At 49.6% G+C, this 27,243-nt stretch overlaps 1 protein-coding gene across 1 annotated transcript; it reads left to right on the top strand.

Moving 5' to 3' along the window:
- LOC102188840 lies at nt 2,629–26,817 on the top strand. The gene is made up of 9 exons (XM_018049711.1): nt 2,629–2,704; nt 3,694–3,817; nt 6,685–6,811; nt 11,541–11,599; nt 14,973–15,081; nt 19,829–20,032; nt 21,057–21,148; nt 22,923–23,052; nt 26,608–26,817. Exons 2-9 carry the CDS (start codon nt 3,773–3,775, stop codon nt 26,610–26,612), a joined length of 771 nt encoding a protein of 256 aa, XP_017905200.1. The 5' UTR covers nt 2,629–2,704; nt 3,694–3,772; the 3' UTR covers nt 26,613–26,817.

The following is a 27,243-nucleotide window of genomic DNA, read 5'->3' as shown; positions in this document are numbered from 1 at the left end:
CCACACTGTACCTTCTGCCTCACCCTGCTGACTCCCAATGGACATTTTCTTTGTAAAAGAAAATTTGGTGTATAAAACCAAATATCCAAAATTCCCTGTCTGTTGCAATCTGAACATGAAAGGTCCGTGCTGGTCAAGAATCCTATTGAGATGGATTTTATTTCCCCCTTGAATTTTGCCCATCCGTTGATCTTCTGCTCTCCTGCTGATTGCACTTTTTTGCAATGTCTTTCCTTGCTCAGCCATGTTCTACTTCTGCTTTTCCTTTTAAACTAACGTACTCAAGTGTGTGGGAAATGTTCTCCCTGTAGTAACACCCAGTGCTAATGATCAGCTCACTGTGGACGTGGCTTTATTTAGGGCAGAGTCAATTTGGTTTAAATCCTGTGTGAGAAATTCAGCGAGAACAAAAAAGCTTCAGAGAAAAACATCCCCACAGCCTTTCCAAGTGTCTTTGTCTCTGTAACTATGGTTTCTGGACAAATGCAGAAAACGCTCAGGAAGGATTTTCTTTGAATAAAGAAGCTGAAACAAAGGGCCAAGGATGGCAGTAAGATGATAAGCACTTTTATTTTGATTTTTGATTTGGGAAACTAGGATATAGAGAAATAACAATAAATATATGAAAGCGTTTCCTGCAGTTAAAAACAAGCAACTTTCCTTGTGTGCTTCAGCAGAGGAGCTGAGCAGGCAGACAGGAGGAGGCTGCTGTGATGCAGGGCACAGGTGACCTGGTGTATCTCCCATGTGACTCCAGGCAGCTGTGGGGTCTCCCTCAGAAGGCACAGCTCTAACAGAAGCTGCGGTGTGCGCTGACTCTCAGCCTGGCCATTCGGTGGCCAAGTCATGTCATCTTTCTGAGTTTCTTCCTGTGTTGTGGGGTGATTGAAAGAGTTCCTTTGAGCAGGGAATGTGAGACTCAAATTCAGGAACGTGTGTGGAAAGTTCTTGGTAAACTGGACGGTAGCAATGGTTTCAGCCTTTATCACCAGAAGTCAGAGCTGACCACAGGACCCGGGAGCTCTCCAGGGTCCTGAAAGGCTTGTCATTCCCTTTCTGACTCCGGGAATCAATCACATGGGAGTGAGCGAAGGCGAGTGTTGTTTATTGTGTACCTAGTACATGCCTGGTGCATTGCTAGGTGCTGTGCAGAATTCTCTGTCTTAACACGTGTGGGTACTAGCCTGGCTCTTTGCCTCTGCATGGCCTGAGCTCTATGTTCTTGTTCCTTAAGTCCCCAGTGCCAGGTGCTGCCCTGACCTCCTCTGTCCTGAGGCCCCCAGCACATGTGGCCTGGCTGTGATGGGATCAGATCCTCTCCCAGCCAGCCTGCTGGGCCGCTGACCAGCTGTGTATCTCCTGCCCCTGGGAAGGCTGAAATGGGCATGTCTGGGAGGGAGTTTTGAAAACTGGAAAGCTGAAACAGCTGAAACAGAGGTTTTTAGGCCACATTTGGATTATTTGGCACCTGTATGTGTTTGATTTAGGAAAAAATTGAAACTGAGCACTGAATGTAAGGGTGTCCAGGCTGTCATTCTGTAACACTTAGTCCCTGAAATGAGTTGTTGCCATTATTTATATGCCCCAGACCTTCTCCATCAGACTGAGCCACTTGAGGGCCAAGCCTGTGTCTTATTCAGCCCTCTAGCCTCCGAGCATGGCCCAGGATCCCAGTGGCAGCAAGGGTGCAGGCACTGTTGATGAAGCAAGAAACACACTCAACAGAAGAGAGAGCTGCAGCTTGGCTCTCCCTCCTGAGAACTGGCTGCCACAGGAGGGGTCTGCATGTCACCATGGCAGGCTGCATTTAGTGAGCACCTACTGCTTGCCTGGCTCTGTTGTAAGAACTACATGATTATTTCCACATTTAATCGTCATCACAACCCACAAGGTTCAGGCTATTATGATTCCCATTTTACAAGTGGGGAAACAGAGGCACAGGGATATTACTAATTTGCCTGCAGTCACATGACAAAGAAGTGGCCGAGCTGAGATGGGAACCTAGGCTGAGCTGGTCAAGCTCAGAGGTTAACGCCCTGCTTCCAGTATCAAGGCCTGGCCCCATCCCCACCCCCTCACCTTGAACCTAGTCACCCAAATCTCATGTTGCTTTCTTGTTTGTGCCCAATCATATGGCCACATGCTTCCTGGTGATTGGGCTTCCCTGGTGGCTCAGATGGTAAAGAATCTGCCTGCAATGTGGGAGACCTGGATTCGATCCCTGGGTTGGACAGATCCCCCGAAAGAGGGCATGGAAACTCACTCCAGTATTCTTGCCTGGAGAATCCCCATGGGCAGAGGAGCCTGGTGGGTCCATGCGGTCACAAGGAATTGGGCATGACTAAGTGACTAAGCACATACGGTAATAACATGATGGGAGGGAACATCCCTGGCTCTCGCACCTGCTGGGGACACCCAGGCAGTGATTGCATTCCTCCAAGCCTTGGTTCCCTCATCTTCAGGTCACGACTGTCTTTACCCTGCAGAGCTGCCAGGAGGTCAGAGGTCACGTGGGTAGAGTGTGGCGAGGACTCTTTAGTGTGTTGCCGTATTATGGGCTGTGACTCAAATATGGTCAATCATTGTTGACAATCCTGAGGTCTTCCTGCATATTACTCTTTCAGAAAAGGAAAGGAGGCTGGCCTAAAGGCAAGAAAAGGAAGCCCCCGAGGGATCTTGCTATTCCCCGTGCTCCTACAACAGGGTAAGATGGGGAGATCACCTGACCCACCGCTAAGGTCGCATCACCACATGGCCTGTGCTATGTGCTGAGCCTGGATGGCCTCTGTCGCATCGCAGCCTTTATCTGTTGTTCAGGATTGTTACAGAGTCTCACACCACGGGGAGTGAGAGAGGGTTGTTTAGTTCTTTAAGCTGGAATAAGGTTCTGATACACAAAGGAGAGCTGGGCTTGAGTCACAGACAGGAAAGTGGGTGGCCATGGGGCCAGTGTGTCTGGTTTCCCTTCCAGGCTTGTGATACCTGGGGCTCCACGGCCTTGGGTGATCTAGTGAACCTTCCTCAAGGCTCAAAATGCAACCCCCGGGTGCCCTGAGACCTGTGCCTCATCCCCTGGCATCTTGGGCTGCAGAAAAGAGGCCCCAGGCCAGTCACTTCCCACTGCTCTGAGGGTCACCTGACTCTTCTGGAAGCTTGAGTGGTTTTCTCTTTATCCTCAAGGTTCACACGTTTCTCAGGGTGAAGGTCTTTTCTCGGTTTTCCCATAACTCCAGTGCACATGGCCTTTGGTCCAAAGACTGGTTTGTCTTACTCCAACACCTGCAGACTTTCTCCCTGTGCCTTGACACAAATCCTCCGTCAGGAGGGTGGGAGGGCTTGTACCTGGAGCATTTGAGCCACAGAACAACCCCGTGAACAGGTGATATTATGTCCATAACACAGAAGGGGAAACCGAAGCTCAAGTAGGCTTGGGCAAGTTGCCCACCCAGTCTTCATGCCCGTCCTGTGGGAGGGGAGAAATCCCTCTTAAGTCTTCCATCAGTCTCTGGATAAGTCAGCCATTCATGTATTTCCCCATCTTCAAATAGCCCCCATTTCACTGGTTAGATTGAAAATTACGGGCAGACTCATGGCTGCTGGTTTTCATGAAACCCTGAACGCAGGAGTGGCTGCAGCAGGCCTCCCCTCCAGCAGCAGCTCAGCACCGCTCTGTGTGTTCCATTCCTGGCGCAGTTACGCGATTTTCCTGAACGAACAGAGGAGCCGGCTGAGGGCCCAGCACCCCAATCTGCCTTTCCCGGAAATCACGAAGATGCTGGCCGCTCAGTGGGCTCAGCTGCCACAAGAGAAAAAGCAAGTAAGTCTTCTTCTGCGTGGAGTGAACAGAGAACTGGGTCTGGCTGTCTGCAGCCTTGATTAGGGGCTGCTCCCCCCCCTCCCTGGGCCATCTTTTCATACCAGAGCCAGAGGGAATGTTCCAGAAGACAGGCACGAGGTGCCTCCCACCTCACCCCTTAAAAGCAATTACTGGTCTCTGCAGCTTTGGCATCCACTATCTCCCAAACTGTCAGGCAGAATGGTGAATCCATGAAAAATGGCTAAATTGTCCAATAAGTTTAGGAAATTCTGGAGCAGACCAAGGGAAATAGATTTTTTCCCTCTGCGGGGCTTTTTGGGAGCCTTTTGGTATAATTTGATTCACTTAAAATAGTTCAGATGAAGTCCATGCTCTCCTGGAATGAGGTGTGAAGGGCGAGATGGAGCACAGCACTCTAGGGCATGAAAATCTCTGCCACCTCTCGAGAAAGGCTTTCTCAAAGTAATCAACCATGGAACCCCTTATGCAGAGCTCCTGTTAACCTCCTATGGAAGTATGTTCTGGGGTCACAGAAGAAGCAACACTAAGTTAGAGGATAGAGTCATGCTTTTATCATGGCATTTATGTCCAATGTCAACTTCTGCCACCTCGTCCCCCACTGCATTTCAGTCACCCTGATCAAGCCCTGCCTGCTGTGGCATCACCTCCTACAAGAAGCCCTCCCAAACTCCTTCTAAGTATGTCTGACCCCAAAGCCTGTACTATTCCCAGAAAAGCCTGCTGCCTCCAAAGTGTCATTTCTTTGGGTCAAATGCAAAAACTCTGAGATAAGCTTCTTTAACCCCTGCACTTCCAACTTTTTTTGCCATAGAAAACCTTTGGTTCAAGTGAACTATTACAGAGAAATCCTAATCTGAGAGCATGGTGTCAATTAATAGCGTCCCTCCCTTTGCTACTCAGATCTTCAACCACTCAGGAAGTAGATCCAATAGCCAGTCAGACAATTGGACAAACCCTGGCCATCACAGTCAGGGCATGCCCCTGACTCTGGCCAAGAGCAGCCTGGGACCCTGGCTGTCTGTCTCCGTCAGGTCTCAGGGGAGGAGACAGGAGGGGCCTCACGGAGCATCTCTGGTTCTGGCTCCCAATTTACCCTTCGATAAGCCCCTCCTCGCACGTGGAGGGGAGGGTGATCCTGGAGAGGCCAGCAGGATCAAGCTCCCCCCCCTTACAGAAGGAAACATCAGGAGTGGGAAAGAAATGTTCCCACCACACACCCCTGCTAACGTGTAAAAGAGATCAAGGCAAAACTACCGTGACTAAGTTGGGTGAAGATGGTTAGGGTTAGTCCCCACCTGTCACAGTGGCTTAAGCTGCCAACATTCCAGTCTGAGCAGCTGAGACAAAAATGACAATTGTCTTTGGAATAAGCATGGTGATTGCAAAGCACAGGACAGCTCTTATGGGTCAGGGAGAGGCAGAACCTCTGATCCAAGATTTTAAGGAGTCTCTGAGCTACTTTCACGATTTCAGAAATCCCTCCCTCTCTCCCTGCCCCAGCCGCTGTGTCTGGAGCTCTTCCAAGTCATAGTTTCAAAAGCCCTGCTACAGCATTGTCAGCTGTCTCCTTGGCAGAGTCAAGTCCCTGCAGGAATGGGACAGAGGCCGTGCACCACGTGCCCGGTGGAAAGAGGCTCCAGAAGCCCAGGGAAAGAGGCCATGCTCAGCTCCTTACTTTGTTAGGACCAGTTCAACACATGCATGCTAAGTCGCTTCAGTCATGCCCAGCTCTTTGTGACCCTATGGACCATAGCCTGCCAGGCTCCTCTGTGCATGGGATTCCCCAGGCAAGAATATTGGAGTGGGTTGCCATGCCCTCCCTGAAGGGATCTTCCCGACCCAGGGATTGAACCCACATCTCTTGCATCTCCTGCACTGGCAGGTGGGTTCTTTACCACTAGTGCCACCTGGGAACCCCCCAGTTCAACACATCAGTGCTTTAAAAGTTTTTTTGCTTAACATGATAATTTATTTCAAATTACCAGGTGCATAAAATAGTCACTGTGAATAATAACTACTTGACAAGCATTCTTAGAGCAAATTTTGGCTACACTCACACACACACCAGTCCCTGGGTTACACCAGTTGGTGCCAGCCTCTGTGACTGAAGGTGAGTCCAAGTCCCTGCTTTGAAGGAGTTCATAGTGTAGGGGGTCGGGACCTCCAAAGTGAACACATATAATCCAGTTTGAGGAGTGCCTGGGACAGACGTTTCTACCCGGGCCAGGGGGTGGTATCCAGGAGGTATCTAATCCAGTGTGGGACTGCCCGAGCCAACCTGGGGGCATCAGATAAATTCCCCAGGAGGTGAATGTTCTGTGATAGATCTTGAAGGATAAGTAAGATTTGGCCAGGGGAGGAAAGCTGAGACAAGTGTTCTAGATGGAGGGAAAACAATAGCAGATGAGGTAGCCTGGGGCTGGATCTGATTCATCTCTTTATCACCTGTTCTCCACCCAGCACCCTGCACAAAGTTAAGCGCTGATGTCTTAAGCACTGCCATAATTGAATAGAAGTGTAAGGTCCCACAGTGGGGGTGGAGCCACTGATAGTGCTACCCTCCTCTGCAGTCATCAGACCACACCTGACAGTTGTGGTGAAAGCCAGAGGGAGGCAGTTTCTAGCTGATTGGAAGGAAGACCTTCCCTATGGTCTGCATCATTCGAACAATGAGTGAGCTTGCTCTTAGGTACTGAGGTTTCCATCCCTGGAGGTATGCAAGTAGAAGATGAGCAATAGCTTCTTGGTAGCATCCTAGAGAGACTGAGGCAAGTTGGACAAGGGGACCCCACCAGCCCCCTCCAAATGAGGGAAGTCTCACAGGATCTCTGTGCTCCTTCTTCCAGAGGTATGTTTGTGAGGCGGATGAAGACAAGCAGCGCTACATCCGCGAGCTGCAGGCCTACCAGAACTCTGAGGCTTACCGAGCCTTCCTGCGCAGGCGGGCAGCGCAAAAGGTGCAGGCGCGGTGCGGTGAGTGAGCCTGGCCAGGGTGGGCTGCAGCTGCTGTCTCCCAGGCTTGGGGCTATGCGATGCTCTACAGCAGATGGAGGGTTTGGAGAGCTCCCTGTTAGTCTCAGCCTCTGTCAACACTCACATCTTTATGTATCTGGGGTGTTAACCCCTTGTGAGATGTACAGTTTGCAGGTGCCTTCTCCCATTTAGTAGGTTGCCTTTTCATTGTAGTTTGCAGCGCAGAAGCTTTTTCGTTTGATATAGTCCTACTTGTTTATTTTTTGCTTTTGTCGCTGAGCTTTTGGTGTGCTATCCAAAACACCATTGCCAAGACTTATGTCTGGGAGCTTTTTCCTGATGTTTTCCGCTAGGAGTGTTTTTCAGTTTCAGCTCTTACATTTAAGTCTTTAATCCATTTCAAGTTCATTTTTGTGTGTGGTGTTGTGTCCAATTTCATTCTTTTGCATGTGGTTATCCAGTTTTCCCAACATCATTTATTGAAGAGACTGTCCTTTCCCCATTGTGTATTGGATTTGCTGAGAGTAGATCATAAGTACCCACTCAGGAGACACACGTTTGATCCCCGGATCAGGAAGATGCCCTGGAGGAGGAAATGGGAACCCACTCCAGTATTCTTGCCTGGAGAATTCCATGGACAGAGGAGCCTGGTGGGCTACAGTCCATGGGGTCACAAAAGAGACTTGACTTAGTGATTAAACAACAAGATCACAAGTGCTCTCACCACAGATACAGAAAAGACTATATAAAATGTAACTTGATTGTGGTAAGGTATGCTATAGCCAGTCATCGGAACACTTGAAGTATGCGCAATTTTTAATTTGTCAATTATACCTGAGCAAAACTGGAGGAGGGGAAGGAGCCACGCCCCCACACAAAGCAGCTGGCGTCATCCCTTTGTGGCTCTTTTTTTGGGGGGGTTGAGACACCTTGTGCCTGATTATGGAGGAGGCACCCCACTCCCTCCCCCTCCTGGAGAATGTCAGAGTGGTGCTGGGCCAGCGATTCCATTTTAATCCTTAGAAGGAGAAAAGCAACCGGCAGTTATGGAACTCAGTTATGCAAAGTGCCCTGGATCACCCCGAGGCCTTTTAAAATGCAGGTTCTGACCCAGCAGGTCTGGGGTCTGCATTTCCAACACACCCCTGATTCAGTCCATGCTGCTAGTGTAGGGACTCAGCCTTGCCCAGCCTGAGTCATGCCTGATGTGCCAGGAAGTAAGACACTGAACATCCCTAAACCAGTGCACACAAGAAGGGCAACAATGGCGGATAGACCTCAAGTCGCCCCTACCCGCCTGGCTGAAGTGTGTCCCATGCGCCCTCTAGAGGCTTCTGGTGGGACTGCGCCCTGTTGACTGCTGGCCTCTGCTCAGCGAGGGCCAGCCCCACCCCACCCCTGCACTATTGGCTTTCCCCTCTCCCTTGACTCACTTCCCCACTCCTCTACCAGCATTTCCTGGGATCACTGTGCAAAACAAAAACAAAAAAAAACAATGCTTTCAACAAAGTCCTTGTAGTGTGCCTCTGGGGGATGCAGGCCTAAGGCAGAGACAGGAACTCCACCCTACTTGCTGCCTGTTCCCCACCAAGGTGCACATGACCTAGAACAGCGCTGGGCATTCTCACCAGGGCTCATCCTAAGGGTTCTTCCTCATCCCGCATGCTGGGGCTGACCAGCTTCCCAACAGAGCCCGTCAGTTCTCCACTTTCTACTTCCCACCTGAGCCTGGCGGAAAACCGTCTCCATAGAGGTCAGGTGTGGGCTCAGTGGGCCAAATGCCTGGGGTCAAATCCTGGCTCTGTCACCTTGCACAAATCATTAAAGCATTGAGGGCCTCAGTTTCCTCATATGGAAAGTGGGGCTGTAATAGGACCCCCTGCATTGGCTCTGGTGCTGATGGAGCAAGTTAAACCATAAGAGCAGCTTGGTACTCAGTGCCTGGCATATAGCGAGTTCAGCAGATATTAATACTTTGTACCCTTAGTTCTGGGGCATGAACCCCCCACCAGCTTCATCCAGATCAGGGATCTGTGAAAGGACTAGGTAGTAAATGCTTTACTCTTTATGGGTACCGTGGTCTCTGTTGCAACCACTGAACTCTGTGGTTGTAGCAGGAAAGCAATCATAGACAATATGTTAACAAATGGGTGAGACTGTGTGCCAATAAAACTTTATTTACAAAAACAAGCAGAGGGACGGGTTGGTCCACAGACAGTTCCACTCTGGTCCATTGTACTTCTTGGGTTTCCACTTAATATTTGTTTTCAGTGAAGCACCTCCAGATAAAAATAATCCTCTGAAAACTGCTGGTCTAGGCACCCTACTCCAGTACTCTTGCCTGGAAAATCCCATGGATGGAGGAGCCTGGTAGGCTGCAGTCCATAGGGTCGCGAAGAGTCGGACAAGACTGAGTGACTTCACTTTCACTTTTCACTTTCATGCATTGGAGAAGGAAATGGCAACCCACTCCAGTGTTCTTGCCTGGAGAATCCCAGGGACGGGGGAGCCTGGTGGGCTGCCGTCTTTGGGGTCGCACAGAGTTGGACACAACTGAAGTGATTTAGCAGCAGCAGCAGCTTATAATTGGCATTAACAAAGTGGACTGTCAGATGGCTCCGAGGGAGTTGTGAGGCCTCTGGTCCTCATGTGCAAAGTTAAGCAGATCATGCCGAGACCTCTAGCTAAGATCCCCAGAGAGCAGTTGTCATTTTCTGTTCATGTATTTCTCCCTAAAAATGCCATTTGTCAGACTTAGCAGAGAACACCTCAGTTCAGTTCAGTTCAGTTCAGTTCAGTCGCTCAGTCATGTCTGACTCTTTGCGACCCCATGTATCGCAGCACACCAGGCCTCCCTGTTCATCACCATCTCCCGGAGTTCACTCAGACCCACATCCATCGAGTCCGTGATGCCATCCAGCCATCTTATCCTCTGTCGTCCCCTTCTCCTCCTGCCCCCAGTCCCTCCCAGCATCAGAGTCTTTTCCAATGAGTCAGCTCTTCTCATGAGGTGGCCAAAGTACTGGAGTTTCAGCTTCAGCATCAGTCCTTCCAAAGAACACCCAGGGCTGATCTCCTTCAGAATGGACTGGTTGGATCTCCTTGCGGTCTACAGGACTCTCAAGAGTCTTCTCCAACACCACAGTTCAAAAGCATCAATTCTTCGGTGCTCAGCCTTCTTCACAGTCCAACTCTCACATCCATACATGACCACAGGAAAAACCATAGCCTTGACTAGACGGACCTTAGTCAGCAAAGTAATGTCTCTGCTTTTGAATATACTATCTAGGTTGGTCATAACTTTTCTTCCAAGGAGTAAGCGTCTTTTAATTTCATGGCTGCAGTCACCATGTGCAGTGATTTTGGAGCCCCCAAAAATAAAGTATTTCACTGTTTCCACTGTTTCCCCATCTATTTGTCATGAAGTAATGGGACTGGATGCCATGATCTTCGTTTTCTGAATGTTGAGCTTTAAGCCAACTTTTTCACTCTCCTCTTTCACTTTCATCAAGAGGCTTTTGAGTTCCTCTTCACTTTCTGCCATAAGGGTGGTGTCATCTGCATATCTGAGGTTATTGATATTTCTCCTGGCAATCTTGATTCCAGCTTGTGTTTCTTCCAGTCCAGCGTTTCTCATGATATACTCTGCATAGAAGTTAAATAAGCAGGGTGACAATATACAGCCTTGACGTACTCCTTTTCCTATTTGGAAGCAGTCTGTTGTTCCATGTCCAGTTCTAACTGTTGCTTCCTGACCTGCATACAGATTTCTCAAGAGGCAGGTTAGGTGCTCTGGTATTCCCATCTCTTTCAGAATTTTCCACAGTTTATTGTGATCCACACAGTCAAAGGCTTTGGCATAGTCAATAAAGCAGAAATAGATGTGTTTCTGGAACTCTCTTGCTTTTTCCATGATCCAGCGGATATTGGCAATTTGATCTCTGGTTCCTCTGCCTTTTCTAAAACCAGCTTGAACATCAGGGAGTTCACGGTTCACGTATTGCTGAAGCCTTGCTTGGAGAATTTTGAGCACTACTTTACTAGCGTGTGAGAACACCTCATCTTGTTTAATTCTTCAGCCATGTTAGTCTCCTATTGCCTTCTTATTTTTGTGATTATTTGTAGATTGTCATCACACAACAAGTTGCCATATTACAAGGAACAGGTACTCCAAAGAACTTGGTTTTTAAACAAGATGTATTTCTGCCTTATTGAAAACAGTAAATTTTAAAAGCTTACCATATAAATATAATCATAATGAATATTTTTAAAAAGACAACCTAGATTCTGCCATGCTAATAAAAACTGAATTGTTTATATTTTTCCTTGTTTCTCTCTAATCTTCATTTCATACCTGGCTAGATGTTTATTATAAATTGAAGTCAGAGGTATGTGGTGTTTCTTCTTGGTTTATAATAAGGGATTTTAAGACTTCTTTTAAAAAAAAATTTATGCATTTTCCCTGAGGTTTTTAATTAATTGATTTTTAATTGAAGGGTAATTGCTTTACAATATTGCCTTGGTTTCTGCCATACATCAACACGAATCAGCCAGAAATTGAGCAACTGAAGTCAAGTACTGATCCTCCAGCAGGAAACATGGAGACCTCTTAGGATAAGTGTTTTCGTCCTCAGGAGGCACCTCTGACCCTTGAATTGATTCTCTCCTGACACGGCTGAGGCCTTTTCTGACACAGGTGCTTTGTAAAATGATGCTGTTTGTCTATCAGGAACAGGTGCAGCAGGACATGAATTTGAGGGCAAGGACCTTGACTTCTCGGCAGTTGATGTAAGTACTGGGGGAGTGTGGTTTTAAACTAATCAGCCTCATTTGGTGTGGGCGCCTGAGAAGTGGTACCTCTCAAAGGAGAGCTGAATTCTAATCCCTGGGGCCTGTGAATGTTACCTTATATAGCAAAAACCGGGGAAGTCCTTGAAGTTGTGATTAAGTTAAGGATCTTAAGAGAGGGGCATTAGTCAGAAGATAAGATGGTTAGATAGCATCACTGACTCAATGGACATGAATTTGAGCAAACTCCAGAAGATCATGAAGGACAGGGAAGCCTGGCATGCCACAGTCGGACATGACTTAGCGACTGAAAAACAACAATTTTATAGTCATAAATGTCCTTACAAGAAGGAGATGGAAGGAGATTTGACACCAAAGAGGAGGAGGCCACGTGACCACTGGCAGAGACTGGAGTGATGTGGCCCCAAGGTAAGGAAGGCATCAGCCACCCCAAGAGGCTGGAAGAGGTAAGAACAGCTTCTCCCAGAACCTCCAGAGGGAACTAGGCCCTGCCCACATCATAATATTGGACTAGTCAGGTTGATTTGAGACTGCTGGCCTCTGGAACTGTGAGAGAGTGAACTTCTGTTATTCTAAGCCACTCATTTGGTGGCACTTGGTTATGGCAGCCCAGGAAACAGAACGTCTGGGCACAGGGGTTCATGCATCGCTGGAGCGTGGCTCACACATCAGTCCCTTATGGAGGCCTTTCTTTGCGGGTTCCTTGGGCAAGTATGTATGAAATCCAGCTCAACGGGAGGAGGGGCACCAGACTCAGGTTGCAAAAGTGGGTGAAGTGAAGCGCAGCCCCACGGCTCCTGTCCAGGCAAACTGGCAAGTGTGCAACACTACGATCTGCTGTGATAGAGACGCGTGCACAATGAGATGGAGCCCACCCGAGGCTGTCCGGGCCAGTCTCAGGGCAGGGGGTTCCGAGATGATGCTCGTGAAGAAGAAATGGGAAATTCCTGGAGAAAATGCTAGCCAGATGGAAATGAAGCAAAGAGGGAGCGCTAGGCTAGGGAACAGGACGTGCAAAGGCCTGGGGGTGGGAGGCAGCACAGGGTGTGTGGGGGCCGTGAACAGTTCTGGACGCCTGGAGCAGACAGTGTGCATATAGGGTCAAGGACAGGGTGGTGGGGACCTGGGTTTTCAGATGTCCAAGCTAAGTTGTAATTCATAGGTGCTTCCCCTTAGAGTTTTGAGTAATGATGAAATAGATATTTAACAAGTGAAGAAGAACTGAAAGTAAATCTTAGGGGCCAGACAGATGCATTTATGGGGCTTCCCAGGTAGGGCCGTGGTAAAGAACCTGCCTGCCCATGCAGAAGACGCAAGAGATGTGGGTGGGTTCCGTCCCTGGGTCAGGAAGATCCCCTGGAGTAGGAACTGGCAACCCACTCCAGTATTCTTGCCTGGAAAATTCCTTGGACAGGGGAGCTTGGTGGGCTACAGTCCATAGCGTCACAAAGAGTCAGACATGACTGAGCAGCTAATCACACACACACACAAATGTGTTTATATCAAAACATTCTGGAAGGCTACACAAGAAGCTCTTGCCTACAGAGAGTAGAAATGGGATGTTGGATACCTTTTACTTTTTACGCATCCCTTTTCTATTACTTTCAACATGTATTCATAATAACTTTAAACATTAAGTATAACATTCTTTATCGTTAGACAATGATTCGAGACTTAGAAGGTGAAGGACTTCCTGAGTTAATTGTCCACCTGGAATGGTCAGCCCCTCTGTGACCCAGGCTGGAGCCACGTGAGTGGAGTTTGCCCCCCAGCAGCCCCTCCCCCTGGAGGGGCCTGCTCTGTGCATCCAGCTACTCTCCCACCAGCCCAACCATCCTCTCCCTGGAGCCTGCACTGGCTCCCAGTGCCTGCCGTGACTTGGTCTCCATCTCCCTGCCGGGCTCACATCTTCACCATTTTCCCCACCTGCCATGGATGAATACCAGCAGGGACTATGCTGTTCCAGAACCTCATTTTTTCTCCTTCCCCACCCTATGACCTTAGTCCAGCACCTGTAGTCTGAGGCTGGCCTTCCTCATAACTTTATGTAGCTCAAAGCTTGATTATGAGAGGATATTAAGAGCCGAAACTTCAGGCCTGTGCTAGGACCCATCTCTTGTCAGATCTTGGCAAGTTTTTATATCTCTGAATTAATACGTTAATCAAATATGTATACCTCTTTTAGTTTTCAGTTAAAAATAATACATGTGCCTGGTTTTAGAAATGCAAACAGTGCACAGAGGTTTACAGTGCGAGGTGGGTTCGGCTCAGCCAGAGACCCAGTCCCTCCCTCACCCGCCCTGTCCCTGCATCCCCGGGTGTCCACTATGACCAGTTTCTGGTGCATCTTCCAGAAGTGGCCCATGGATAGGCAAGCACCTACAGGTTGGTGCATATGTGTTTTGATAAGAAGACACATCTTTGTCATTTAGTCATAGTTTGTTCAGCATTGCAAAGCAAACCCTTTGAATGTATGAAAAACTCAGAATTGGTCATGGACTCAGATAATACCACTGTCTCACTAATCGATGAACCCAGGGTAGGCAAGACGCGTGCAGGGAAGTGGGAAGACAATTCAAGGAACTGTGGGACCTGCAGACATGCTCTGTTCTCTCAAGGCTGGTGCAACAGCAAGGGACGTTTCAGGTGGTGCTTATATAAGTATGCATGAACAAAGGTGGTGCGTGGCCAAGCAATTGTATCATGTTGCATGTGTACAGTCCTGTGGATGGTCTCAGCCGTTACATAACCCTGAAGAGTCATTGTTTACATGATGTAGGGTGAAAGGGAAAGGACATGGGGCGAGAGAGCCTGGCCACCACTGTCCTGGCTAATTGCTATCCCTCTATAACTGCCAATTCTCAAACACTCCCTGTTGTACCCTGTTTGCCGCATGCCTAATATTCTCTCCCACCCAGTGACACAGACCTTGGGATGAACTGAAATTCTCAGCTGTGCTCGGAAAAGCCTCAAACCGGCTGGTGATTTCACAGGTGGAAAAGGGACTAGCTGGACCCGGTTGGACCCCTTGAAGCCCATGTGCCATTTTAAGCTAATTTTATATTCAAAGAGGGGGCTTCCCTAGTGGTTCAGATGATAGAGAGTCTGTTTCCAATGCAGGAGACCTGGATTCAATGCCTGGGTTGGGAAGATCCCCTGGGAAGGGATTAGCAACCCACTCCAGTATTCTTGCCTGGAGAATCCCATGGACAGAGGAACCTGGCGGGCTACAGTCCACAGGGTCCCAGAGAGTCAGACACAACTGAGCAACGAACACTTTAACACTTATGTTTGGAGAAGGCAGGATCCCTGTGCCGCCTCCCTGCTCACCAGGAGCTCTCTCTGTCCACAGGGCGATGAGAACGATGACCTGTACTGTCGGACCTGCCGGCAGTTCTTCAGTTCCCTGCATAACAAGAGGGAGCACCTGCTGGGGAAGCAGCACCTGCAGACCCTCACAGGTAACCAGCTCAGCTGTTGTTGTTTAGTTGCTCAGCTGTGGCCAGCTCTTTGCCACCCCATGGACTGTAGCCTGCCAGGCTCTTCTGTCCATGGGATTTCCCAGCCAAGAATACTGGAGTGGGTAGCCATTTCTTTGGCCACCTGATGCCAATACTTTGGCCACCTGATGCGAAGAGCTCATTTGAAAAGACCCTGATGCTGGGAAAGATTGAGGGCAGGAGGAGAAGGGGACGACAGAGGATGAGATGGTTGGATGGCATCATGAGTTTGAGTAAGCTCAGGGAGTTGGTGATGGACAGGGAAGCCTGGTGTGCTGCAGTCCATGGTGTCGCAAAGAGTCGGATACGACTGAGCAACTGAACTGAAGCCATTTCCTTCTGCAGGGGATCTTCCCAACCCGGGGATCGAACCCACATCTCCTGCACTGGCAGGCAGATTCTTTACCGCTGAGTCACTAAGGAAGCTCAGCCAGCTTGATGTGGCAAGGCAAACGCACACCTTGACTCCATCTACGCTGGGAGTTCACCAACCCACAGCCCAGAGACTCCTTGTCATTTAAATTTAATTTTAAGGCAGGCTCTGTTCAAACACTCTTAATGCTAGGTGGGTATGTGGGAGGGGAGTGGGTCTTCCAAGGAAGCGCAAATAGACTTGCCTCGTAATTGACAAGGGCCCTTCTGCTCTGGCCCCGCCCCTCAGGACCCTTAGAACCTCCTGGAGCCCCGCTGCCTCCTTAATGGCTCCCAGACCTTGCCACCGTCCTGTGCGGCCTCCAGGCCTGAGCACAGCATCCTCTCTGCCTGTAGCACTCAGCCTGTCCCTCTCGCCTCCCCACTTCACCTTCGTCTTGTTTAACTGACCTCTTCCCCAGGAGGCCAGCCCTGGCCATGCTGCACACATCCTGCCCCTCCCAGGGCCCCTCTCCAGCTTTCTCTGTCTCCCTGATTCCATCATCTCCTGTTGACCTCTTTTATTTGTCCATCTTTGCTATTGTTTGCTGTCTCCCACCAGCATACAAGCCCCTCGTGTTTGGGGATTTATTGCCCGTTTCAGTCACTGCATCATCCCCCGGATCTAGAGCCATGCCTGACACTCATAGTCAGTACTCACTGTGTATCTGTAGAATGAATGAATGAATATGTTCAACAAGCAACTCCTGGGCACTTATTCCTTCCTGGCACTGAGCCAGGTGCTAGGGACACAGCAAGAATAAGGCAGAGCTCTGTCCCAAAGACATGGAAGTATATGGATTAATACAACATCTTTCCATTAAAACATCTTGCACTGAAGTGAAAGGAGACCCACAGAAGACAGAGACCCTGTAATGACTGGAACTGCGCAAGTCAGAGGTGCGCTCTGGGACTAGGGAAGATGCTCAAAGAAGGAAAACCGTCGTGTCAGGTGCAGAACTAGGGGGTGACATTCTTTCCCACCTATTTAATGTTGTTAAAACAGAAATAGATCTGACTTAAGCCTGTCTTCTGCACCTTGCTTGCTGAGTGGCCTGGGGCCAATTGCTTAACCTCTCTCTGCTTCCACTACCGCCTCTGTAACAGAAAGATGAACTGCTCGCCTCACAGGGCTCTTCCGAGGATGGGCATCAGAGCCTTGTGCCCGCTTGGTGCAGCTGAGATGCCACCTCTCCTAGAAGGTTGTTCCTGGTCCCAAACTTGGGGGGAGGGGGTACTCCTGAGCCTCCAGCGTGTACCCTTTGGTTAGAAATTATCTTCCTCTTCTACTGTTACCATCGCCCTGTGACACATATGTGCACGTGCATGCAGAGACACAAGACACGCTTACACACAGACATGCCAACACACACAGACACACCCTCATAGACACACCCACACGTCTACTGTCCTGGAAGGACGGAGCCTATGGTTTAGGACATATCTCTTGCTAGATTCTCGATAGACATTTGATGAAGGAATGTACAGATCTGCAGGAAGCTGACCTTCGTCTGGGGTTTGTAAGGCAATAAACCGTCTTCAGTAATGTCTTGTTGAAGGTGAATAATGGCAGTGAAGGTGAGAAGGCATCTCATTACTTGCAATTGAGTATAACGCATGAGCTCAGATACCTAGAGTTATACCGTGTAAATTACCCACTGGAGAGGTTTACGGCTCATTTCAAAATCTATAAAATCATGTGCTGGGAGACGTGAGGCTGTACATACATGTGGCTCTGATTCCGAGTAACTCTCCAAGGACCTCTAAAGCTATTTATAGGGAAACGGACATGGGCACACCTCGCTTAGTGTTCCCCCTAAACAGCCTGCAAGTTCTATGTTGACGGTCAAGCTCTTGAGAGCGTTTCCACACCTGCCTTTACTGCTGTGATATTGCGGGAAAGCAGGGCCTTGGGCAGCCGCACTGTCTGAGTCTCTGGGTCTCTGAGTCTCAGTGCTGATGGGAGGGGGTGTTAGCCATGTGTCCCTTTGGAGCTGGATCTCACATGGTTCACAGTACCCTTCGAGGCAAGTGTGAGCCCAGGGATCGCCTGCTCCAGCCCTAGAAGAAGCTGTCTCTTGCCCAGCTCTCTGTTTCCGCTCACCAAAACCAGGACGTGGCACAGATGGGAAGCCAGGGCCCAGAGCTCGTTTTAACCGTGTTGCTGGAATCTAAGTCACACACCATAAAACACACCCACTGAGAGTGGTTTTCCGTATATTCCCAGATATGTGCAACGACTACTGCAGTTCAGTTTAGAACGTTTCCATCAGCCCAGACAGCACCGTACCCGTGAGCAGTCACGCCCCATTTCTGGGCAACTGCTAGGGTGCCTTCTGCCTCCACACGGGGCTCTGGGGGTTTAATACTTGGTGTTTCCTTTCTGTGATGATAGTAGGCATCCCCGCCTTTGTGATATCTTAGGTGGGCAGAGCCCTGTCACCACGAATGACCTGAGTTTGCCTCCCTCCTCCACCACTTACTGCCTTTATCACCTTGGTTGAATTTTCTACCCACTGCCTTCTCTTTTTTGAGTGCAAAATTGGGACTAATGATAATAATACTGACCTCACGGGCTGCTGTAAGGAAACAAAATAATTCTGTGATGCTTGGCACACTCTGGGGTCTACTATTATTATGATGAGCTTGGGGGCTGTAGCAGATAAGCGGACCAGTTCCCTACCCCGCTTACCTTCCAGGAATCTCACACTGCTAAAGGTCCCCATAGCTCTGTACTCTGCAGTTTCTTTGTCTCTCCCCTCAAGTTGTCCTTCTCTAGGAATGGCTTTCCCACCTCTGTGCACCTGGTCTCCCTCCTGTTCATCCTCCAAAGTCCTAACAAAAAGGTGAATAATAGCATGTTTGGAGAAGATGGAGAGGAATCGTAGCCCTGATTCACTGCCAGTGGGAATGTCAAGTGGGGCAGCCACTTTGGAATATAGTCTGCTGCTGCTGCTAAGTTGCTTCAGTCGTGTCTGACTCTATGCGACCCCATAGACAGCAGCCCACCAGGCTCCCCCGTCCCTGGGATTCTCCAGGCAAGAACACTGGAGTGGGTTGCCAAGTGAAAAGTGAAAGTGAAGTCACTCAGTCGTGTCCGACTCTTAGCGACCCCATGGACTGCAGCCCACCAGGCTCCTCCGTCCATGGGCTTTTCCAGGCAAGAGTGCTGGAGTGAGGTGCCATTGCCTTCTCCAGGAATGTAGTCTGATAGTTCCTCAAAAGGTTAAGCATAAAGTTACTATTGAGTTGGCAAAAAAGTTTGTTCAATTTTTTCCATAAGATGTTACTGAAAAACCCGAATGAACTTTTGGCGCACCCAATATAGGATCCAGCAATTCCACTCCTAGGTATGTACCTAAGAGAACTGAAAATGTATGTTCGCACAACACTATGAATGTGCGTAACAACATTATTCATAGTAGCCCCAAGGGGGAAGCAACCCAAACATCCATCAGCTGATGAATGAAGAAACAAAATGTGGTCCCTCCACGCAGTGGAATATCATTCAGCCGTGAAAAGGAGTTAGGTACTGATATGTGCCGTAATGTAGATGAACCTTGAAGACATGGTAAGTTAAAAATCCAGTCGCAAAGGACCACTTGTAGGATTTCCTGTATATGAGTTGTCCAGAATAGGGAAATTTGTAGAGGCAGAAAGCAGATAAGTGGCTGCCTAGGGTTGGGGCTTCCCAGGTGATGCTAGTGGTAAAGAACCCACCTGCTGAATGAAGGAAAAAGAGATGCGGATTCGATTCCTGGGTCGGGAAGATCCCCTAGAGGAAAGCAAGGCAACCCACTCCAGCATTCTTGCCTGGAAAATTCCATGGACAGAGGAGCCTGGCGGGCTACGGTCCACGGGTCACAAAGAGTCAGACACAAGTGACTTAGCACGCAGGGTTGAGGGAGTGGTTGGGGATGGGAGGTCATGGTTAAAAGGAACCAGGATTTTCTTGGGGTGGTGATGAATATATTCTAAAAATGATTGTTAAAACCCATTGAATTATACCCTTTTAATGGGTAAATTGCATGGTACGTGAATTAGATCTCAAAACTGTTTGGAAAAAAGATACCGATCTCTGTCTAGGACCCCCTTCTCCAGGAAGCGTCCCCTGCTGGCCTCCACTCGGCACCAGTCCCAGTGCATTCTTCTTTTACATCTGGGGACCTGGCACTCAGGGATGGGGGCTCAGGCTGGACGGGCTTGCCCACATCTGAAGAGAGGGCCAGGTCCAGAAGAGCTGCTCATCTTGTGCTCAGGGGCGGACCTTTGACATGGAGTTTCTTTGCTTTTTTAGGGGAATTTGAAAAAGACTCTGCTGAGTGCTTGAAACATCTGGAGCTTCTGGAGGGAGAGGAAGGTCAAAATTTGAACAAAGGGGACTCAGAGGAGGAAGCTGAGTATCCTGACCCGCTTCTTCTTGGAGGCCTGATTCCAGAGAATGGTTTTGCTTCATTTGACTTGTGTTTCTTGCAAGAGTTCATCTTTAAACTTCTGCAAAGTGAGTAATCAAGTTCTACCATTTGCTAGTAACTTTGGTGACTAAAGATTTTATAATCCCAGTAAAAGTAACCTACCTAATAGGTTATATTATAATATTAAGTGGGAAAAATGAAAGGTTGTTATTAATATTAGGAGAATAACAATAAATAAAGATAATCAGATGGAAAATAGCTGAGACCTTCCAACGAATCAGGCACAGGTCTAAGAAGTTTACATTAACTACCTTTTAATTGTCATAAAGGTACTGTGAGGTCGGTTATAGTATCACCTCCTTTTAAAGATGAGACAAGTGCAGCACAGAGAGGTTAAGTAACTTCCCATGGTTGCACAGATAGTGAGCTGATATTTAAACCCAAGTCCTTGGGTTCCAAGACCCATGCTCTTCATAACTTCCTTATGATCTCAACTATATAAAACTACGCATATGTGAATCCATGCAAATGTTAACCATGGTTATCTCTGGCAGGCAAGAGGAGGATGTTTTTCTTTATTCCTTTTTATATCGGCCACATTTCCCCCAATGAATTGATGTCCTTTCTGTTATCAAAGGACAAAATTAACTCTATTTAAAAGGGTTTTGAGGTCACCTGCACATATCAGGGTCTCAAATGTTGCCTATGTGAAGTAAATGAAAGTCACTCAGTCGTGTCTGACTCTTTGAGACCCCCGTGGTCTATACAGTTCATGGAATTCTCCAGGCCAGAATACTGGAGGCCTTTCCCTTCTCCAGGGGATCTTCCCAACCCAGGCATTGAACTCAGGTCTCCTACATTGCAGGCAGATTCTTTATCAGCTGAGCCACAAGGGAAGCCCAAGAATACCTGAATAGGTAGCCTATCCCTTCTCCAGGAGATCCCCCTGACCCAGGAATCGAACCATGGTCTCCCGCATTGCAGGCGGATTCTTTACCAACTGAGCTGTCGGCGAAGCCTCCGCCCATGTGAGGTGTGGTTCAAAGAGAAGGGAAGGTTTTGGATGGAAAGGAACAGATAAAGACGGCCTTCTCTCTTTCTTCCTTCCAGTCAAAGAATCTGAGCTCAGAGAGCTCAGGAAGACTCTAGAAAGGGCGCAAGCAGAGCAGGAGGCCCTGCAGAGGCAGCTGCTGGAGTTCCAGGTGAGGCGTTCCAGAGGGAAGCAGCCAGTCCCCATCCCTGTAGCCCCCTGCTCAGCTCAGGGCCCGGCCTGGTGGGTCAGGAAGCTGGAGAGGAAGACCACGTGGTCCGATTAAAAGAACTCTTTGCAAGCTGCAGTGCCGCTTCCCTCCACACGGTTCCTGCTAGAGCACTCTTGTTGCATATTCTTGTAAAATACGGAGTGTCTGTCTGTAAAATACAGACTGTTTCCGAGGTACAGAAATCATGCCATTGAAAGGTTGTTGTTGAATCATGACGCCGGGCTTCTAGGCCCCCGGAGGAGAAGAATTCAATCCGGGGCCAGAGACAAGGCTTGATCGCTCAGAGCTTTTGTGTAATAAAGTTTTATTAAAGTATAAAGGAGATAGAGAAAGCTTCTGACATAGGCATCAGAAGGGGGCAGAAAGAGTACCCCCTTGTTAGTGTTAGCAATGAAGTTATATACTCTCCAATGAATCCAAAGGTTGTTAAGACCTCACCAGACCTACTCCATTTTAAGATAACAGAATTAGCCAGAAGGTTTAATCCAGAGACTGTCCTCAGGCAGAATACATTATTGTTATATAATCCTAAGGAATGTAGAGAAGGAAAAAAAAGCTTGTCCTTTCTTCCTCCTTGAGAATTCCAGACCCCTCTCTCCTTGGGGACCCCTAGACTTCTTATCAACCTGCCTAGGAAATGACTCTCTCACCTGCTGGCTTCACTCAAGGCTCTGTGGTCATCCACCCTGCCCCGTGGCATTTGGCCTGCTATTTCTGCATATCCTTGGCCCGCTACCCATGTTGTGGCCCCTGGTTTGCCGCACTCCTTTGAGTGTAGTTTATTAAAGAACAGTGAGTATTTAAAACAAACAAAAAAATAAAAAGAAACACCCCAGTTATTGTGCAATGGTCCACCTGACACAGGTCCCTGGATGTCAGCCCAGCCAGGTCCCCTGACTCAGCAGCCTGGCTGGTGGGGAGGGTGTGAACCGTGGGGCCGGGAGGGGGTGTCCCTTACTGTCTGGGACCTTCTTAGCAAAGTGGCTCACTGAGCTCCCAGCCCACATCTTAGAGGACAGCCACGTCTGCCTCGCCAGGAATGTTGGGAGGGGCCGAGGGCCTGGCACACAGTCACACTTTATCTGCAAATCCTGCCCTCGCCCTGGGGCTGCCCCATCCTGGGGCATCCTGGCTGGGGGCCCTGCAGATGGGAGCCCGAGAAAGACCGACTTGGAAATCAGGCCCAGCTGTGGGTCTGGGCTCCTCTCCCTGGCTGTGGGCCTGGGGCAGCTCCCTGACCCTTAGGGAGCTTACGCCCCAGGCCTATTTATATACAGGAGGCAGGGACACCACCTGGGCAGGAGGGCAGGTGAAATGCTGAGAGATATAAAGAGTCCGGCACCAAGTGGTACTTTTAACAAGAGGAGAGGGTGGTGCTCTGTCAGTGGGACAGCTGTTTTATTCCTCGGACTCAGGGAGGGGAGATTGACTATGTTCATGGCCTCTGTGTGTGCCCTACAAGAGCAGCTGCAAGACCCTTTTTGTCTAATTGTTTGCTTATTTGATTACTTATTCACTTGGCGCCTATTTATTTACATGTATCCTTACTTCCTTATAATTATGTACTTATTTACTGGTTCACTTATTTACTTCCTCACTTATATACATAGTTATGTATTTATTTATTCACTGCTTATTTACTCATTCATTCAGCTATTCATTCATTCGGAAAGTTTTGGGGCTAGCCACATGAACACCTTGGTGTTCCTTTCAGAACCGACAGCAGTGGCTGGAGGTGGAGCTGGCCAGCCTGAAGACCTATGGGGTCGTCCTGGAGAAGGAGTTTGAGAGCCTGAACATGGTCATCATGCTGCCCCACTTTGGCCTGCGAGTAATGGACACAGGTGAGTCCCTCAGCCCCTCCTCTGGCCTCACACATGCTTCCTCCAAGTCCTCACTGGTCGGTGAAACTGAGGCCTAGAAATTCCTGTGCATTCACTTAGCCATGCCTGCATCCCTCACTTCTTCACTTAGCCTACTTCTTGCACAGCCAGCGAATCCGAGCTTGGTGCTAGGTGTGAGGGATGTGGAGATGAATGGTGACGCTGTCACCCTAAATCCAGCATCCACTGGGCATCAGTCCCTGATCTGGGTGCTTCCAGGGGATGAAGATATGGAGAAGCCCCTGGCCTCAAACTCTAACTGCCTGGACAGACCCTCGGTCACTAGACTGTTGGGGTGCAGTGTGTCCCAGAGGAGAGCTGCCCCCCATGGACAAGATGCTGTGGCACTCAGGTGTGAGGCAGTTCCCTATCTCTGCGAGGTGGGCTTCTAGAAAGACTTGACAGAGGAAGGACCCAAGAGGACAGTCCCAAACTCCTGAGACAAAGAGGGCCCGGAGGTCCTCCTGGTGGGGAGAGGTGAGCGAAGGCACAGAGCATGTTCATGCTGCGTCTCACGCAGGCCTGGTGCCAACACCCTTCTCTGAAGAAAATGTCACGAGTACCACTTCATTGTAAATATTTGAACATGACTGTTCGGGGGAACATGAAATGTGAACATTCCTCTTCACTCCCCACGCCCCTGCCCAATCCCTTCCCTGGAAGTTTTTACTGTTCACATCTTGCCGTTTCCTGTTTATGAATGAGGTGGTGGTGAGTGCCTGTGTCCTAAGTCACTTAAGTCGTGTCCAGCTCTGCAACCCCATGGACTGTAGCCCGCCAGGCTCCTCTGTCCCTGGGGTTCTCCAGGCAAGAACACTGGAGTGGGTTGCCATGCCCTCCTCCAGGGGGTCTTCTGGACCCAGGGATTGAACCTGCATCTCTTATGTCTCCTGCATTGGCAAGTGGGTTCTTTACCACTAGCACCACCTGGGAAGCCCGAGGTGGTGGCAAAAGTCATTAACAAGGGGGAACTTCTCCGGACATGGCTGCCATGTTGCTATATTGAGGCAAGGGGAAGGGGGCAGTTCCGAGGCAGTTAGGGGCCCTAGGAGAGTGTCTGTGTACCAATCCGTCTGGCAGATTTCAATACTTTCAGACCTGGTACCACCTCACTGGTGCATTACTGGCTAGCTATCAGCACGGTGCCAGCGAGAAACAGCTGGACTTATTCATTAACAGCTTATCTGTTTCCTACAGATGGGATGGCACCCCAGTCCCCTGCTAATTCACGCTGAGGTGGGGGACCCCTGGGGTTTCACCATCACGGTGGAGCAGTGACTCCAGTCCCTGCTCTATAAATAGCTGAGCCTCAAGGCCAAGGGCAATGAGAGAAATGGAGCAGGTCCTGCTGCTTCAGGAGCTTGGAGGCCCCTCCCCTTCTTCCTTCCGTTCTCCTCTCCTCCCCATCCTTGCCTGAGAGCATTTGCCCCGGCCTGCAGAGTCAGACACGACTGAGCAACTGAACAACAATAACACGTAAGTATCAAAATTCACATGGATTCAGTCCGGGGCAAATGCTCTCAAGCAAGGATGGGGAGGAGAGGAAGAGAGAAGGAAGAAGAGGTGAACAGCCACTGTCCCAGAGCCCCTCACTGCCTAGAAACTGCCCCACTCTCCTCGTCCCAAGCCAGCAACCTGGCAGCCATGTCCAAAGAACTGATTATATAAGTGAGATTTAGGGAGAGGTGCCAGGGGTGAGCGTGCCACCTGGTACCCGATGTGGTATGCTCTGGAATCACAGGTTCACCGTGATGGTCAAACCCCAGGTGTCCCCTACTTTGGGGTGAATTAGCAGGGGACTGGGGTGCCGTCCCATTCGTAGGAAATAGACAAGCTGTCAGTGAACAAGTCCATCTGTTTCTCGCCGGCACCGTGCTGGTGGTTAGCCAGTAATGTACCAGTGAGGCGGTACCAGGTCTCAAAGTGTTGAAATCTGCCAGACTGATTGGTACACAGCCACTGTCCTAGGGCCCCTAACTGCTTAGGACCTGCCTCACTCTCCTTGCCCCAATCCAGCAACCTAGCAGCCATGTCCAAAGAACTGATTATATAAGTGAGATTTAGGGAGAGGTGCCAGGGGTGAGCGCTCCATCCAGTGCCTGATGTGGTGTGTTCTGGAGTCACAGGTTCACCATGATGGTGAAGTCCCACTTCAGTGTGAATTAGCAGGGGACTGGGGTGTCGTCCCATACATAGGAAATAGACAAGCTGTCAGTGAACAAGTCCAGCTGTTTCTCACTGGCACCATGCTGATGGTTAGCCAGTAATGCACCAGTGAGGTGGTACCAGATCTGGAAATATTGAAATCTGCAGACTGATTGGTACACAGCCACTGTCCAAAGGTCCTTAACTGCCTAGGACCTGCCTCACTCTCCTCGCCCCAGTCCAGCAACCTGGCAGCCATATGTCCCAAGAATCAATTAGACAAGTGAGATTTAGGGAGAGGTGCCAGGTGGTGAGTGCTCCTAAGGGAGAAGGGTTACCCAGGCTCAGGTTCCTGTTGGATGAGGGAAGCAGGTGGGAGGCGTGTTCTCCAGTCTTGATAAGCCCATGGGCCCCTACTCTTTCTCCCTCCCTGTGGCCTCTTCCTTACCTTGTGAATCGGATCCTTTTACTGCAGTCACGACACCAGCAACTCTGGGGAACAGACAAAAGATGCTGTGGGGTTTGGTTAATGCCCAGGTGTGTTCGTGTGGGTGTCCTTCCGAGGGAAGGCATGGTGGAAGTCATGGGACGTGGTGCCTGTGTAATGTGTGTGCAGGATACAGTATAATGTGAAAGAAGGTCGGCTTTCAGAAAGCGTTTCTTGATCATTGGCTCCAAATTTGTAATGTCAGGTAATGTCCAGGAAGCCGTTTTGCAGGTTCAGCAGCTTCTCTGCTCCTGCCACTCACTCTCTGCTTCCTGAAGTTCCCCTCGGCCCACTCAGTTCACTCCATCCCGAGATGTCCTTCGAGCCCAGGGCTCAGTGCTGGGAAGCCAGAAATTCAAGATGTTTTATGACCTCACAGAACTCTGGGTCTCAGAGGGTGACACTGGGGAGTAAATCAAGGCTCATGGTGTGACCTGCTTCCCAGGTGGCACAGTGGGAAAAGAATCCGCCTGCCAGTACAGGAGACATGGGGGATAGGGGTTCGATCCCTGGGTCAGGATGATCCCCTGGAGAAGGAAATGGCAACCCACTCCAGTAGATTCTTGTTTGGAAAATTCCATGGACAGAGGAGCCTGGCAGGCTAAGTCCATGGGTTCACAAAGAGTTGGACATGACTAAGCGCACACACACACCATGATGTGACTCAGCCATCCTATCTGAACCTGAGCTGTGTGCATGGGGTACCAAGCAGGCCCCTCTGTCCAGGACCCTGTCCCACTTCTCCATCTAGGACACAGTTGTCTGTCTAGGAGCATCTGGGATAAGCAGAGCAGACGTGGATTGGGCTCCATCTGAAGCAGCCCTTGGGCTCCACAACTTTTTCCTGATACTAAATGGTCTTCTCTCCCTTCCCAACTCTGCAGCATAAAGCAGTGCCCACCTTTCACCAGTGGGGACCCCAGGATGCATCCTGGGCGCACAGAGGTCAGCTTCCAAAGGGCCATCTCCCTCAGTGGAAGAAGAGTGGAGGATCCTGGGCCCCTGAGGATGGGGCAGCAAGGATGAGTCAGGAGAGCCATCTGCTCTACTGACCCAGGAGAAAATAAATCATGTGAGTGTGTGTGTTTGTACAACAGACTCAGTCTATCTTTTGTCTCGGGCTTGGCAGTGTCTGCCCTGTAAGTACTGCTCTCAGGAACTGTAAGCCGAGCGGCTTTGATCTGAGAAGATGTTGGTGGAGTGTGTCTGCCTCTGCAAGCACCGAGAGTGAGTGCCGCACACACCTGCTCTTGGAGCCTCGTGCCCAGCGTCCCTGAGCCTGTGCCCGCCCCTCCCTCTCATGGTCAGTCTCCGTGGTACAGGAGCACTTCGGTTTCCTCTCCTGAATGATAAGGACACCAGCGCTGCCCACCAACCACAAGGGGTGGGGTGAAGACGAAGTAATACAGCCAGACCCCAGAAGCTGACTTACAGGCAAGCAGGTTGTTTGGGAGGTAACCCCAGGTAGATGAGTAGGGAAGTGAAACAGGGAGGGGAGGACAGATGTGAGAGGGTACGTT

This window comes from Capra hircus, chromosome 6 (assembly GCF_001704415.2).
Source record: "Capra hircus breed San Clemente chromosome 6, ASM170441v1, whole genome shotgun sequence".
NCBI classification, from domain to species: Eukaryota; Metazoa; Chordata; class Mammalia; order Artiodactyla; family Bovidae; genus Capra; species Capra hircus.
The sequence above is the reverse complement of the archived record's forward strand: the minus strand, read 5'-3'. Positions and strand labels throughout refer to the sequence as shown.